Consider the following 14,701-nt stretch of genomic DNA (forward strand, 5'->3'; position numbering starts at 1 on the left):
AATCACGAAATTCTGTGTGAAACCACTGTACCGATTGCGTAGGAGGAAGCGTCAACTTGCTATACCACTAGTTTGTCAAGATCAAAGTGAACTAAGCATCGATCACTGAGCAATGCATCTTTAAGTTTTTGAATGGCTATTTTGCATTCATCTGTTCAAACAAACAGGGACGTTCTTGCGATGCAGTGGAGCAGCGATCTGTGCTGAATTCGGTATGAACCGAATATAATAGTTCATCTCCCCTAAAACTGACTGCAATTCTATGATATTGCTAGGAACTGGCAAGTCCCGAATGGCTAATGAACGCGACTAAAGAGGGTGTACACCTGGACTGTTTACGATGTGACCCAGATATTGTAACTCAGGTTTAAAAAAATCAGACTTGTCCAGTCTACACTTTAATCCTGCATCATTTAACACCTGTTTCTTCAGGTGTACGACCTGCTACGACAATGTCGCTCAAATAGTTTGGACAGTTTGGCACCTGTGCAGTCAGCTGCTCCAAATACTGTTGGAAAATGGCAGTTCTGGAAGCACTGCCAAAAGGCAAACGCAAATATTTAAACAAGCCCAAGTGAGTATTCACTACACTCACTTTCTGAGATTCTTCATCGAGTGGTACTTCAAGATACACGTCGGGCAAATCAATTTTTGAAAAGTAGCGTTGTGCGCCTAATTTGTCCATGAGATCCTCTGGGCGTGACAATGGATAAGTATCAATCAGTCAATACAGAGGCGAATGGGATCTGAAACTTTGGGGAGCAAAACGAGTGGACTTAACCAATGACTTGCTGATGTGGGCGCAATAACTTCGCTATCTTGCAATTCTTTAAGTTCAGCAGCGACTTTTTCACATAATGCAATGGGAACAGTTCTGGTCCGGCAAAATTTCGTCTGAGCATTGTCTTTCAGCGTAATATGTGCAACAAAATTGTTAGCTTTGCCTAAATCTTCAGAAAAGAGCTCCAGGAATTCTTTTAGCAAGCTAGCAACACTGCCATTTGCATTGAATGCAGACACTGGCAACACATTGTCCCCAAAAGAATCAAGATCAAATTTGTTCTCAAATTCGTGTGATTGCAGCACTGTAAAAGTCACTGTTCGCGTATGCTAGTGATACACGGCAGGCAAAATACATGTCCATTATAAGCCATCAGTTGCTTGCTAGTTTTAGACAGGCGTGGGGAGCCTAACAGTTCATATGTGTGACTTTTTAGCAATATGACACAGGCACTTGTGTCCAACTGAATTCCACACGTTTCCCACAAATAAGTAAATGAACAAAAAGCTTGTTGGACTGGCATATCACTGAAGCAACTGCACGCTTGCTAGTTTTGCTAATGCCTGTTGCAGACTTGGAATATACTGCATTGATGACATGGACCTTGTGACGAGATTTTTGTGAGTGGGCTGAATTCTTATATTTGTTCTGTTGCAAACATATGGACTGTGCATGTCCTTTCTTACTACAAGCATAACACTGAGCTTGTCAGGAGGGGTAGTCTTAACGTTTGTGCTGCGAATAACACCGAAGGCAAGACTTAATGCTGTTCGCCTGTGTAGCCATCTGTTAAGCTAATTGCTTATGCAGTGTGGAACGTTGTTTACTCGGTGTGGCTAGTGCACGTTGCTGGCGAGGAACAGGGCAATCACAAGCAAGGGACTAAACCCAGCAAATAGCTGCCAGCTCAAATATATGAGCCAACAAGCCTTGGAATCGTACTGATCTAGTATTTGCATTATCTGCTGAAACGATGGACCAGACTCATTCAAAATTTGCAACTTTGACTTAGACATCAGGGACATTGTACACGATCGCATCATGCAACATAACATCTGAATATGAAGCACTGCAAGCACATTGGGATTTGTTTTTCCTTGTCAGACCGTGCAAATCTGCTACCCACTCTTGGTAAGTTTGTTCTTGCCGTTTTTTGCAATGAAAGAATTAATTTCTAGCTGCTACCATATTCACTTGTTGATCGTAATAGTTAGTCAGCGAAGACATAACATTGTCATGCACATGTTCACTTGAAGTGACGTTAGGAAAGAGTTTCTGAATTAATCTTAACATTGCACTTCCTATCGTTGATAATAGATAGGGAAGTATCACAATACCTGGCACACTGTGGTCGATGATGTGGTCTTCAAATTGGGACAACCTCTCGAGCCATTCCCATTCTTATCCACAAAACTGTCGAAAAAGTGATACTGCAGCTGTAGTAGATGATGCTTTTTCTGTCGGGTATACACCATTGGCCAGTAGCTGCTGCACCATGTTGAGCAGTGCAGAAATCTGTTGCGTCTGGAACTGCAACACCTGCATTAGCTGTGTGACATTAACACTTGCAGCTGTGGCCCCTGAGCGGGGGGCGGGAAAGGTGGGTTAAGCAAGTTGGAAGTGGCAATGCAAAATACTGATAAGGCAAACAAGTAAAATAAGGACAAGCAAAGAAAATATCTGCAACGCCCAGCTGAAAACACTGATTAGCAAAAACGACAAGAAATTGTTGAGCAATAAGCGCCCCAACAAAGTAAAGACAAGGCTGAATTAAGGCCCCAGCTCAATTTAAACGAGTACCATGGCCATCGGGCACTGTGTTAGGAGGATACTCATCGCCAAATGTGGGGCCCTTCCCACTCGTTGTGTTAGTGTGCCTAAGGGATGCTGCATTCTTGGAATGTTAGACAACAATTCAAGCAAATAACATTAATAGTTTTTATTACAAATAAGAAGAATGACAATACTTAACTTGGAATTGCAATGTGTTGCCTCAAGCGATGGGCGAAATGCAATAAAAATCAGATTCCTTTGCTATATGCAATATTCATGCAAGTTTGTCATACTATTTATGGAACACTAATAACTGCTATCATAGCCTTCTCTGCTGGGCCTGTCTGTATACTGTCCTGATACTCTCTGAATGTTGAGCCGACACTGAGTGGTCAAGGATGGCACGAGCGTCGCTTATATTCTCCTCTTGTAGAGGCCGCTCCTATCATGGTGCAGTCCTAATCAGTGCACCATTGGCCGACATCATTTCAGCACCTTCTCTTCTCTTGCATTTTTCATATCTGTTCTGGCACTTGTGGTTACATCAGGACATCCAATATGGCTGCTACTTTTGTAAACTGTTTTCCTTCTTATGACTCTCCGTGTAAACTTGTCCCATGTAAACTTCTTTCACCCTCAAGAAAGATTCTTTGGCAGTACAAGATATGGAATTTCTCTATATTCTGCAGTAATTTTCTTCGCTGTCCTTTCACTAACATCGAGATATTCAGAGGTCCTCTTTACTGGTTGTGATATGGAACTGCTCATGCCCTGTTCCTTTACACTTCATGATGCGTTTTCACCAAGGCAACTAATTATATTATGGGGATTGTCTTGCACGAGAACACAACATTGAAGGGAGCATGATTGCCTCCAGTCTGACGGAAAGCTCCAATTATAATATTGCAACAATGAACAATGAAATGGAAATATACAATGAAGTGACAAAAGGCATGGAATACTTCCTAATATATTGCTAGATCATTCCTGGCATAGTGCAACAACTCGAAATGGAATGGGTTCCACAAGTCGTTGGAAGTACTCTCAGAAATACTGAGCCATTCATAATTGTGAAAGTGTTGCCAGTGCAGGATTATGTGCATGACCCGTCCTCTCGAGTATATCCCATAAATGATCAACGGGATTCATCTTGGGCGATCTGAGAGCCCATATAATTCGCTCGAATTTTCCAGAATATCCTTCAAACCAATTGAGAAGAATTGTGGCACAGTGAAATGCTGCAATGTCCCCCGTAAGCATCCTATCGTTATTTGGGAACATGAATTCCATGAGTGGCTGCAAATGGTCTCCAATTAGCTGAATGCAACCATTTCCAATCAGTGATCAGTTTAGTTGGAGGAGAGGACCCGAGGAGCCAGTCCATTCCACATAAACACAGCTCGGACTACTATGGAACCACCACCAGCTTGCACAGTGCCTTGTTGACAGCTTGAGTCTATGGCTTATCGGGGCCTATGCCATACTCGAACGTTACCATCAGCTCTTACCTGCTGAAGTCAGGACTCATCTGATGAGGCCACGTTACTCAGTTGTCTTGGGACCAACCACTATGTTCGGGAACACAGGAAAGGCGCTGCAGGCGATGTCGTGATGTGGTGGTCGCTCGTGTGATGCCATAGCCCATTAATGCCAAATTTCGCCATAATGTCCTAACATATACACTCCTGGAAATTGAAATAAGAACACCGTGAATTCATTGTCCCAGAAAGGGGTCAGATACATCACATGATCACACTGACAGAACCACAGGCACATAGACACAGGCAACAGAGCATGCACAATGTCGGCACTAGTACAGTGTATATCCACCTTTCGCAGCAATGCAGGCTGCTATTCTCCCATGGAGACGATCGTAGAGATGCTGGATGTAGTCCTGTGGAACGGCTTGCCATGCCATTTCCACCTGGCGCCTCAGTTGGACCAGCGTTCGTGCTGGACGTGCAGACCGCGTGAGACGACGCTTCATCCAGTCCAAAACATGCTCAGTGGGGGACAGATCCGGAGATCTTGCTGGTCAGGGTAGTTGACTTACACCTTCTAGAGCACGTTGGGTGGCACAGGATACATGCGGACGTGCATTGTCCTGTTGGAACAGCAAGTTCCCTTGCCGGTCTAGGAATGGTAGAACGATGGGTTCGATGACGGTTTGGATGTACCATGCACTATTCAGTGTCCCCTCGACGATCACCAGAGGTGTACGGCCAGTGTAGGAGATCTCTCCCCACACCATGATGCCGGGTGTTGGCCCTGTGTGCCTTGGTCGTATGCAGTCCTGATTGTGGCGCTCACCTGCACGGCACCAAACACGCATACGACCATCATTGGCACCAAGGCATAAGCGACTCTCATAGCTGAAGACGATACGTCTCCATTCGTCCCTCCATTCACGCCTGTCGCGACACCACTGGAGGCGGGCTGCACGATGTTGGGGCGTGAGCGGAAGACGGCCTAACGGTGTGCGGGACCGTAGCCCAGCTCATGGAGACGGTTGCGAATGGTCCTCGCCGATACCCCAGGAGCAACAGTGTCCCTAATTTGCTGGGAATTGGCGGTGCGGTCCCCTATGGCACTGCATAGGATCCTACGGTCTTGGCGTGCATCCGTGCATCGCTGCGGTCTGGTCCCAGGTCGACGGGCACGTACACCTTCCGCCGACCACTGGCGACAACATCGATGTACTGTGGAGACCTCACGCCCCACGTGTTGAGCAATTCGGCGGTACGTCCACCCGGCCTTCCGCATGCCCACTATACGCCCTCGCTCAAAGTCCGTCAACTGCACATACGGTTCACGTCCACGCTGTCGCGGCATGCTACCAGTGTTAAAGACTGCGATGGAGCTCCGTATGGCACGGCAAACTGGCTGACACTGACGGCGGCGGTGCACAAATGCTGCGCAGCTAGAGCCATTCGACGGCCAACACCACGGTTCCTGGTGTGTCCGCTGTGCCGTGCGTGTGATCATTGCTTGTACAGCCCTCTCGCAGTGTCCGGAGCAAGCATGGTGGGTCTGACACACTGGTGTCAATGTGTTCTTTTTTCCATTTCCAGGAGTGTACATTCGTCCAGCGTCCCACATTGATTTCTGCTGTTATTTCACGCAGTCTTGCTTGTCCCTTAGCACTGACAACTCCACGCAAAAGCCGCTGCTGTCAGTCGTTAACTGAGGGACTTCGGCCTCTGCGTTATCTGTGGTCAGAGGTAATGTCTGAAATTTGGTATTTTCGGTACACTTCAATACTGTGAATCTTGGAAACCTTTCACATGAATAATTTGAGTACAAATGAGAGTTCCTAGGCCAATGTTCTGCATTTTTATATCTTGCATACTCGTTACTACCGTCATCTGTATTGTGTGTGTCACTGTTCCATGACTTTTCTCATCTCAGTATGCTGTTTAGAGGTCTGGCAACAGAGCATAGGCAAGAAAGAGGCGCATAATCAGGCAAAGGGAAGGAAACTGGACATGTGGTATTACTGCTTTATGTAGATTTATGTGCATAAAAACAGAACACCTATGAAAGACAACAAAAGAGCTTGCATTTATGCTATTCGTTTTGTTAATACATATCAACATTAGGCGAACAGAGGGAATTGTACATACAACATTATTAACAAAACAGCTGTTTGTAAAACAAAGAAAATTCGCCCGTAAGTAGGGAATGGTTGTATTTTTAAACTGTGCAACGGAAATTTTTCTCGTAATTACGGTCTGAGTTCTATGACTCCTCAAAGTCGGCACTCACCAAAAATGCTCGAAAAATCACGGTCTCTCTTAAATATCACCGTGTATGTAGCCCCCCTTTTAATTAAAATGCAATATTCACACACCATCTAAAAGAATCTCCACGATTCTTTCAAGGTACAACACATCGCAGTTAGTCATGTGATGTAAAAAGAATATGAGCTCAAAGTCACGAGTCAATCATTATGAAGTAAATAACAGTTTAGGGAACTGAACTCAAACTTTTTAGCAAATCATAAATATATTTCTTCCAATTCAATTTCCCATTAATACACAGACTCCAGAATTTTGAATATTCTGTCTTAGCAATAGACTAGCGTTCAAAGCCTATATTTATCAATGGTGTTATGCCATTTAGTGTACAGAATGCTCTTCGTTAAAGAGGTTATATCTACTCATGTAGCTTACCAGTCTCTCTTTCATGATTGTTTCAAATATTTTTGAGAATGAAGACAGCAGTGAAACTGACCTGTAGTTTTCAATACTTTTCACCACTCGTGCATGCTTTCGGTATTCTGGGAAAATACCTGAACCAAACGATTCATTTATTATTCTTGTTAATAGGGCTTGTATGCTACCTATGCAGACCTTCAGAACAGAGACACGCACTTTATCTATGCCTCTTGACTTCATATTTTGTAATTGTTGTACTGTCTTCCTAACTTCAACCTCTGTTGGGGGAAACATCATTGTACTTGTTGTATAAGTCATTGTGGGTGCTACATGTGTTTTGGGAGCATTTTGCCACAGCTTCTTCATAATAGCAGACAAATAGTAATTTAAGAAATTTTCTAATTCACAAAGACTTTCTATTATTCTACACCAGCTTTGATTTATTTGTTGTTAAGCCTTTTCCAATTTTTGTTTTGCATCCTCCCACACCACTTTGCTTTTATTTTCTGCATTATGTATTAATTTATCATTGAGTGACATTTTTTTCTGTGAACAGTACCCTCACATATATGTTCCATACCAGTGACAGTATTCAAAGACCTGTGGATTAGTGCAGTATTTTAGGAAGGAACTGAGAAATTTAAGTGTCTATGAGGACTTTCTGTTGCCTGTAGTTATCCATCTGTTTTCCTCTCCCGAAGCAGTAGAAACGGCTACTTTCGGAAATACACTTCGCTTAGCGTTTAAATTGCTTTCCAGATACACTTCATCCCAGGTTTGATTTGCCCATGTCCTAAAAAACACATATCTTTTTTTTTTTTTTTTTTTTTGGTGCGGCCCGCCACGAATTACTCCCCTGTGCTAACCTCTTCATCTCAGAGTAGCACTTGCAACCTACGTCCTCAATTATTTGCTTGACGTATTCCAATCTCTGTCTTCCTCTACAGTTTTTGCCCTCTACAGCTCCCTCTAGTACCATGGAAGTCATTCCCTCATGTCTTAGCAGATGTCCTATCATCCTGTCCCTTCTCCTTATCAGTGTTTTCCACATATTCCTTTCCTCTCCGATTCTGCGTAGAACCTCCTCATTCCTTACCTTATCAGTCCACCTAATTTTCAACATTCGTCTATAGCACCGCATCTCAAATGCTTCGATTCTCTTCTGTTCCGGTTTTCCCACAGTCCATGTTTCACTACCATACAATGCTGTACTCCAGTCGTACATCCTCAGAAATTTCTTCCTCAAATTAAGGCCGGTATTTGATATTAGTAGACTTCTCTTGGCCAGAAATGCCTTTTTTGCCATAGCGAGTCTGCTTTTGATGTCCTCCTTGCTCCGTCCGTCATTGGTTATTTTACTGCCTAGGTAGCAGAATTCCTTAACTTCATTGACTTCATGACCATCAATCCTGATGTTAAGTTTCTCGCTGTTCTCATTTCTACTACTTCTCATTACCTTCATCTTTCTCCGATTTACTCTCAAACCATACTGTGTACTCATTAGACTGTTCATTCCATTCAACAGATCATTTAATTCTTCTTCACTTTCACTCAGGATAGCAATGTCATCAGTGAATCGTATCATTGATATCCTTTCACCTTGTATTTTAATTCCACTCCTGAACCTTTCTTTTATTTCCATCATTGCTTCCTCGATGTACAGATTGAAGAGTAGGGGCGAAAGGCTACAGCCTTGTCTTACACCCTTCTTAATACGAGCACTTCGTACTTGTTTGTCCACTCTTACTATTCCTTCTTGGTTGTTGTACATATTGTATAAGACCCATCTCTCCCTATAGCTTACCCCTACTTTTTTCAGAATCTCGAACAGCTTGCACCATTTTATATCGTCGAACGCTTTTTCCAGGTCGACAAATCCTATGAACATGTCTTGATTTTTCTTTAACCTTGCTTCCATTATTAGCCGTAACGTCAGAATTGCCTCTCTCGTGCCTTTACTTTTCCTAAAGCCAAACTGATTGTCACCTAGTGCATTCTCAATTTTCTTTTCCATTCTTCTGTATGTTATTCTTGTAAGCAGCTTTGATGCATGAGCTGTTAAGCTGATTGTGCGATAAATCTCGCACTTGTCAGCTCTTGCCGTCTTCGGAATTGTGTGGATGATGCTTTTCCGAAAGTCAGATGGTATGTCGCCAGACTCATATATTCTACACACCAACGTGAATAGTCGTTTTGTTGCCACTTCCCCTAATGATTTTAGAAATTCTGATGGAATGTTATCTATCCCTTCTGCCTTATTTGACCGTATGTCCTCCAAAGCTCTTTTAAATTCCGATTCTAATACTGGATCCCCTATCTCTCCTAACTCGACTCCTGTTTCTTCTTCTATCACATCAGACAAATATTCACCCTCATAGAGGCTTTCAATGTATTCTTTCCACCTATCTGCTCTCTCCTCTGCATTTTACAGTGGAATTCCCGTTGCACTCTTAATGTTACCACCATTGCTTTTAATGTCACCAAAGGTTGTTTTGACTTTCTGTATGGTGAGTCTGTCCTTCCGACAATCATGTCTTTATCGATGTCTTCACATTTTTCCTGCTGCCATTTCGTCTTAGCTTCCCTGCACTTCCTATTTATTTCATTCCTCAGCGACTTGTATTTCTGTATTCCTGATTTTCCCGGAAAATGTTTGTACTTCCTCCTTTCATCAATCAACTGAAGTATTCCTTCTGTTACCCATGGTTTCTTCGCAGCTACCTTCTTTGTACCTATGTTTTCCTTCCCAACTTCTGTGATGGCCCTTTTTAGAGATGTCCATTCCTCTTCAACTGTGCTGCCTACTGCGCTATTCCTTATTGCTGTATCTATAGCGTTAGAGAACTTCAAACGTATCTCGTCATTCCTTAGAACTTCCGTATCCCACTTCTTAGTGTATTGATTCTTTCTGACTAATGTCTTGAACTTCAGCCTACTCTTCATCACTACTATATTGTGATCTGAGTCTATATCTGCTCCTGGGTACCCCTTACAATCCAGTATCTGATTTCGAAATCTCTGTCTGACCATGATGTAATCTAATTGAAATCTTCCCGTATACCCCGGCCTTTTCCAAGTATACCTCCTCCTCTTGTGATTCTTGAACAGGGTATTCGCTATTACTAGCTGAAACTTGTTACAGAACTCAATTAGTCTTCTCCTCTTTCATTCCCTGTCCCAAGCCCATATTCTCCTGTAACGGGTACATGGTATATCTTATGATCTGAAAAAATCCTTTTTTAGTTCTGCAGCTCTGTGGGTTTCGAAATGAACCTATCTTTAGCTTTGTTATCTAACAGTAATGAGCCAAGATCTCTTATAAATAGTTCACCATTTTCCCTGTGAATGTCCATATTTACATGGTCTGAAATTGAAGGTGAACTTTTCGAAACCTTCTTAGCAGTGTGTACTATTTATGCCACACTAAGTGCTCAAAAAGTTTAGGGAGTTATTACTAGTTTCACTTTCAACACGTATGTTAATATTCATGTCTCCACATATTATTATGCTAGTTTTGTGGGCTAAGATCCTTTCAGTTAATTTTTTGATGGAACTCTCTAGGCTATTCTCTCCTGTAAAATTCTTTTTATCCCTGAATAATTGCTGCAACTAACATCCATTTGAACCTGTTTACTGGATTCGTCTTTTAATACCTCTCTACTGTTTTTACTGCACACAGTTCCAATGTAAATTGATGATTCCTTGATGTCCCAAAATGTCTCCTAACATCCTATCTTATCTTTTAGTCAAATTGTGCCACAAATTTCTCTCCTCGCTATTATATTCGGTAATTTCTCATTAGTTACATGACCTACCGAAATTACCCTCAACATTTCCCTGTAGCACCACATTGCAAAAGCTTCATTTTCTTCTTGTTTGAACTGCTAATCATGTATGACTCGCTTCCAGACAAACACCTTCATGTAAGACATCTAAAAACTTAAATTTATATGTGTTTTAACAAATTTCTCTTCTCATCTTCACTAACTCTCAAAAATTTGCTAAATCCGGATTCTCATCCATTATTGCTTCACACCAAAAGGAAAAAAGAAAACGACTAACTACTATCATTATCACCAGTTAATGCAAAATCAATGCAGGACATCGGCTTTTACGTTCTTTAAGTTGTTCAGAATCCACAAACGCGAGTAAAGGAAGATAAGGGTCTAATTTCATGAGGACAAGACCCTTACAGATGAACTCAGGATCATGTTAAACTCTAGATCGCTCTGTAACTGGCTATGTCACACAGTTAAGTGTCAGTGGATAGCAAGAGCATACAATTTAAAAAAGTGTTCAAACTAAGTTTCAGGTTGAGCACAGCTTTACGTTCAAAAAGTGAAAACTGTTCTGTGAGACACTTAAGTACATAATTTTCAAATATGACAAGCACATTATAGCCTCAACTAGCAAGTGTAAAACAAGACAGCTGTTTTTAGAAAAGTTATACATCCTGTAAAGGCTTCTGATGCTGTTAAACAGAGAGATGTAAAATTGTCTGCAGCCTATGCCGAAGAACAGAAACAAATTTTACTAATTTTTCCCCACCCTCCGCCCTCGAAGAGAACAGGGCGATTATGAACACACACTAATCAGCCCATTAAGACTCGTTTTATTTTTTCACTTTCAATCTCTTAAAAGATGTTATACGTACCATGTTGAACAATGATCATAAATGGGTAAATGAACAAAAAACGACACCACTGCCCGTTTACGGGCATTTTAAATTAAACTGCACTATTTTCGAAAAGAATATTTTCACCAAGAATGGGTACGTTGCGTGCAACAGAACAGGTTTCGTTACGTAGAGACAACTGGGATATACAACAGAAAAGGAGACCGTAAAGCAATCCAGAGAATCTATTTACATCACAAGCGTACTCTGCCAATAAATAATAGAGATGCAAACAAACATATTAATAATACAGACCTTCCAACTATTTTTTCCTGGAATGTGTCAACTGCATACCATTTAGTGCTCGGCAATGTTTCAATGAAGGTTTTTGTTCATTCAATTTCGTTATATGAAGTTGCTCTTGGCATTACTCATAACGATAGGGCTCTGATTGGAGCGCATTTCTTCCGTTAGAATTCGGCTTTTATTTATTAAATGATTTTATTTGATTGCTCTCAGATATATTTTGTTTATGACTTTTGTTCGTGTTATTAACAGGTAATTTATGTTTTTTGAGGAAGCTATAGTGTCAGTTGTCATCATGATGAAAGAATCTCTGGTTCGAGAGGTGTTAATAAATGTCAGGCGGTAGTGCAATGCCTGCTTTGCCCGAAGCTGATGGGCTGGTGGGAAGCAAGATGTAGTGTTATATGTTATTTTGAGGTTGTCATGACATAATTTCCAATTTTCGTGGCCCATGTTGTCGTAATGAGCGCTTCCACACATTACGTTCCGCATGCGCTTCCCGTGTTGGGTGTAAAATAAAATAAGGCCTAATGAGATTGTAGGTTAGAGGTTGTGTATTGTTTGTAGAGCTGTTAGACGGAGGCAGCAAAATGAAGTTTACTGAACATTTGAGTGCTCATATTACTCCCGAGTGGAGAAAACAGTATATTAATTACGAGGTAATTTGTAAACCATTTGCTTTTTCCCCACTGTCATATCATGGAATTTGTTATGTAGATTGCATGTTCTTTCAAGCAGTGGCGATACACATTATATGTGACCCGTTCCTTTCATTGCATTGCAGGAAATGAAAGCAATGCTTTATGCTGCTGTGGAGCAAGCACCTTCAGCAGAACTTGTTGAACCGGAGGTGTTATCTCGCTATTTCGCAAAATTTGATGAACAATTTTTCCACTACTGTGATAAAGAATTAGCGAAGATAAACACTTTTTATTCCGGTAAGCATTACTGTTGTTTAAAAGCAGACTATTGCATGTTGCTGCATATGCAGAATCATTTTGTTTTCGTTTGGGAAATGATGTGTATTTGCAGGCCATTATTCCCCTCCTGCCCACCTCTTCTCCCCCTTTATAACGAAATGATAGTTATTGGATAGAAGTTACAGGTCCAGTTGCATGAATACAATATGTATACTGGTGCAGATTATGTGAAATGAGTGAATCAGTACTGCAATACAAACTAAGAATGTTTTATGCTTCTACAAATTTTTCTGCTGTAAAAATCCATGGGCATGCAAATGGGTTGTTGTGGCAAAAGTACCGCCCCCTCGAATACTCTAACCACTTTTTTGGAAGAAGGTCCATGCATCAGTGATGGAAACTGGATGGCTTCAGCACAAAACAACAAATTATGGTCATTAAAATTATTCTGAGGTGAATACATAACAGCCACATATACGGAGGCTGTCATCCTTAAGAGACAGAACAGATCACAAGTTCTTAAGCTCAGGCTTTCTCCTATGGTGAGAAACTTATTAGTGATGGATTGTGCAGACCAGTTTCATTGTGTAAAATTTTAACTGTGTATTGTATACTTCTATAACAAGGGTTTACCTGACAGTGGTCAACTATAGTGCAAATGTTTTAAAATGTTGCATGTGTATTGGGAAATCTTATAAGTATGCAAGAAGTGATTTTAGTGAGTAAGTCACTTAGTTATGCTTAAATTTTGAATTTGTAGTTTGTAATTTTTTGCTGCTTCAGGAATGGTTTTTAATGTGAAACTGTTGTGCATGTTATTTGTTTTAAAATTGCTTTAGCAAATGGTGTCCACACTAATCTTTGAAAACTTTGGGCACAGTCTCAAACAAAGCAGTTTAATAGGGACGTAAAAACAGTTATGTGGGGGAAACAGCTATGTCACTGCAGGAGACCCACATCTTTGTTTTGCTGTCACTATTGTGAAAATCTGCCGAAGGATAATTTGAGGTTGGGCACATCAGATTACACTTGAGATAACATTTTATTAACAGTGAGAACCAAAATGACATTATCTGTTGACACTAGACATTGTATGAAACACCGCTTCCCCCTCCTCCCAGTTCACGAATAAGGTAAATCAGTGTAACATACCAAAGTGTGCGTATAATTTAAGACAGTAAAAACCTTTGTTATTAGATGTCAAATTTTGCTTTCCATGGTGGTGCTCTCAGAATGTATGTAGCATGTGCCACTTTTGAATTTCTTCAGTCTTTATTTATTACTATTTTATAAATGCTTATGTATTTTGTAAGGAAAAAATTTTATATGTACATTTTAGATGCATGGGATAATAAAGATGTTTAATTACCTTATGCTGTCTTTAAAATACATGTACAATTGTAATTTGAGTGTACTTGATTAAAATTCACATTGTGCTATTAACACCATCGTATTCAAACTGCTACTTTGTGAGACTTTCTTTCATTCAACACATCACATGACCTCGTAGCATAATGGTGTTGAGTGATTTGGTGGATTAGTTTTTTTTACAAAATCACATTACTCAAGCTGTAGTAATTTCCATAGTGTTCATCATACCGACTGTATAGAACATGAATGTCGATTGACTGTACATAAGTACTTTGGTTTTCTGTAGCTATTCTAGAACACAGCTACATTTTTTTTTTAAAGCAACACTATGTATTGCTTCGTCCACGTTATCAGAAGAAATAACCATTGCCCATGGCCTGTTTACTTTGTGTTGGGAAAGTTTACTATGTCTTAGGACTGCCTGACTCACTCCAACTCATTTACTTCACACTAAACTAGAACTCTTATTGCTGCACACAGCTGTCATCATTCTCTGGCGGTCTTTTCATCTTGCACGCTGCAGCTGGGAGCAGTATAGCTCCAGAATTCCTTTGATATTAGTGAGAACTGGAGGTGGTTGTATGACAACCTCTTCAGAGCACTTATTTACTGTTGCACTGACTGACACACACTAATATTATTCGTGAACAAAACCAAATAGTTACTAGGTTCTATCTTCACATGTAAGAATCCCGAGATTCTGATGTGTAAGATGATGTAATTTTTCTGAATCAGAATTTAGGGAGATGTTAAGATTTGGAAAACATTTGTCCATAAT

At 40.9% G+C, this 14,701-nt stretch overlaps 1 protein-coding gene across 1 annotated transcript in view; it reads left to right on the forward strand.

The window, feature by feature from the left end:
- The first annotated feature begins 11,639 nt into the window (after positions 1–11,639).
- The window catches only part of LOC126267645 (xenotropic and polytropic retrovirus receptor 1), a 98,057-nt gene continuing 94,995 nt past the window's right edge, over positions 11,640–14,701 (forward strand). The window contains exons 1-2 of the mRNA XM_049972950.1: positions 11,640–12,291; positions 12,417–12,570. Of these exons, the coding sequence (XP_049828907.1) occupies positions 12,223–12,291; positions 12,417–12,570 (223 nt within the window). The 5' untranslated portion in view covers positions 11,640–12,222. The remainder of the gene's footprint in view (positions 12,292–12,416; positions 12,571–14,701) is intronic.

The sequence above is a fragment of the Schistocerca gregaria genome, chromosome 1 (genome assembly GCF_023897955.1).
Source record: "Schistocerca gregaria isolate iqSchGreg1 chromosome 1, iqSchGreg1.2, whole genome shotgun sequence".
NCBI classification, from domain to species: Eukaryota; Metazoa; Arthropoda; class Insecta; order Orthoptera; family Acrididae; genus Schistocerca; species Schistocerca gregaria.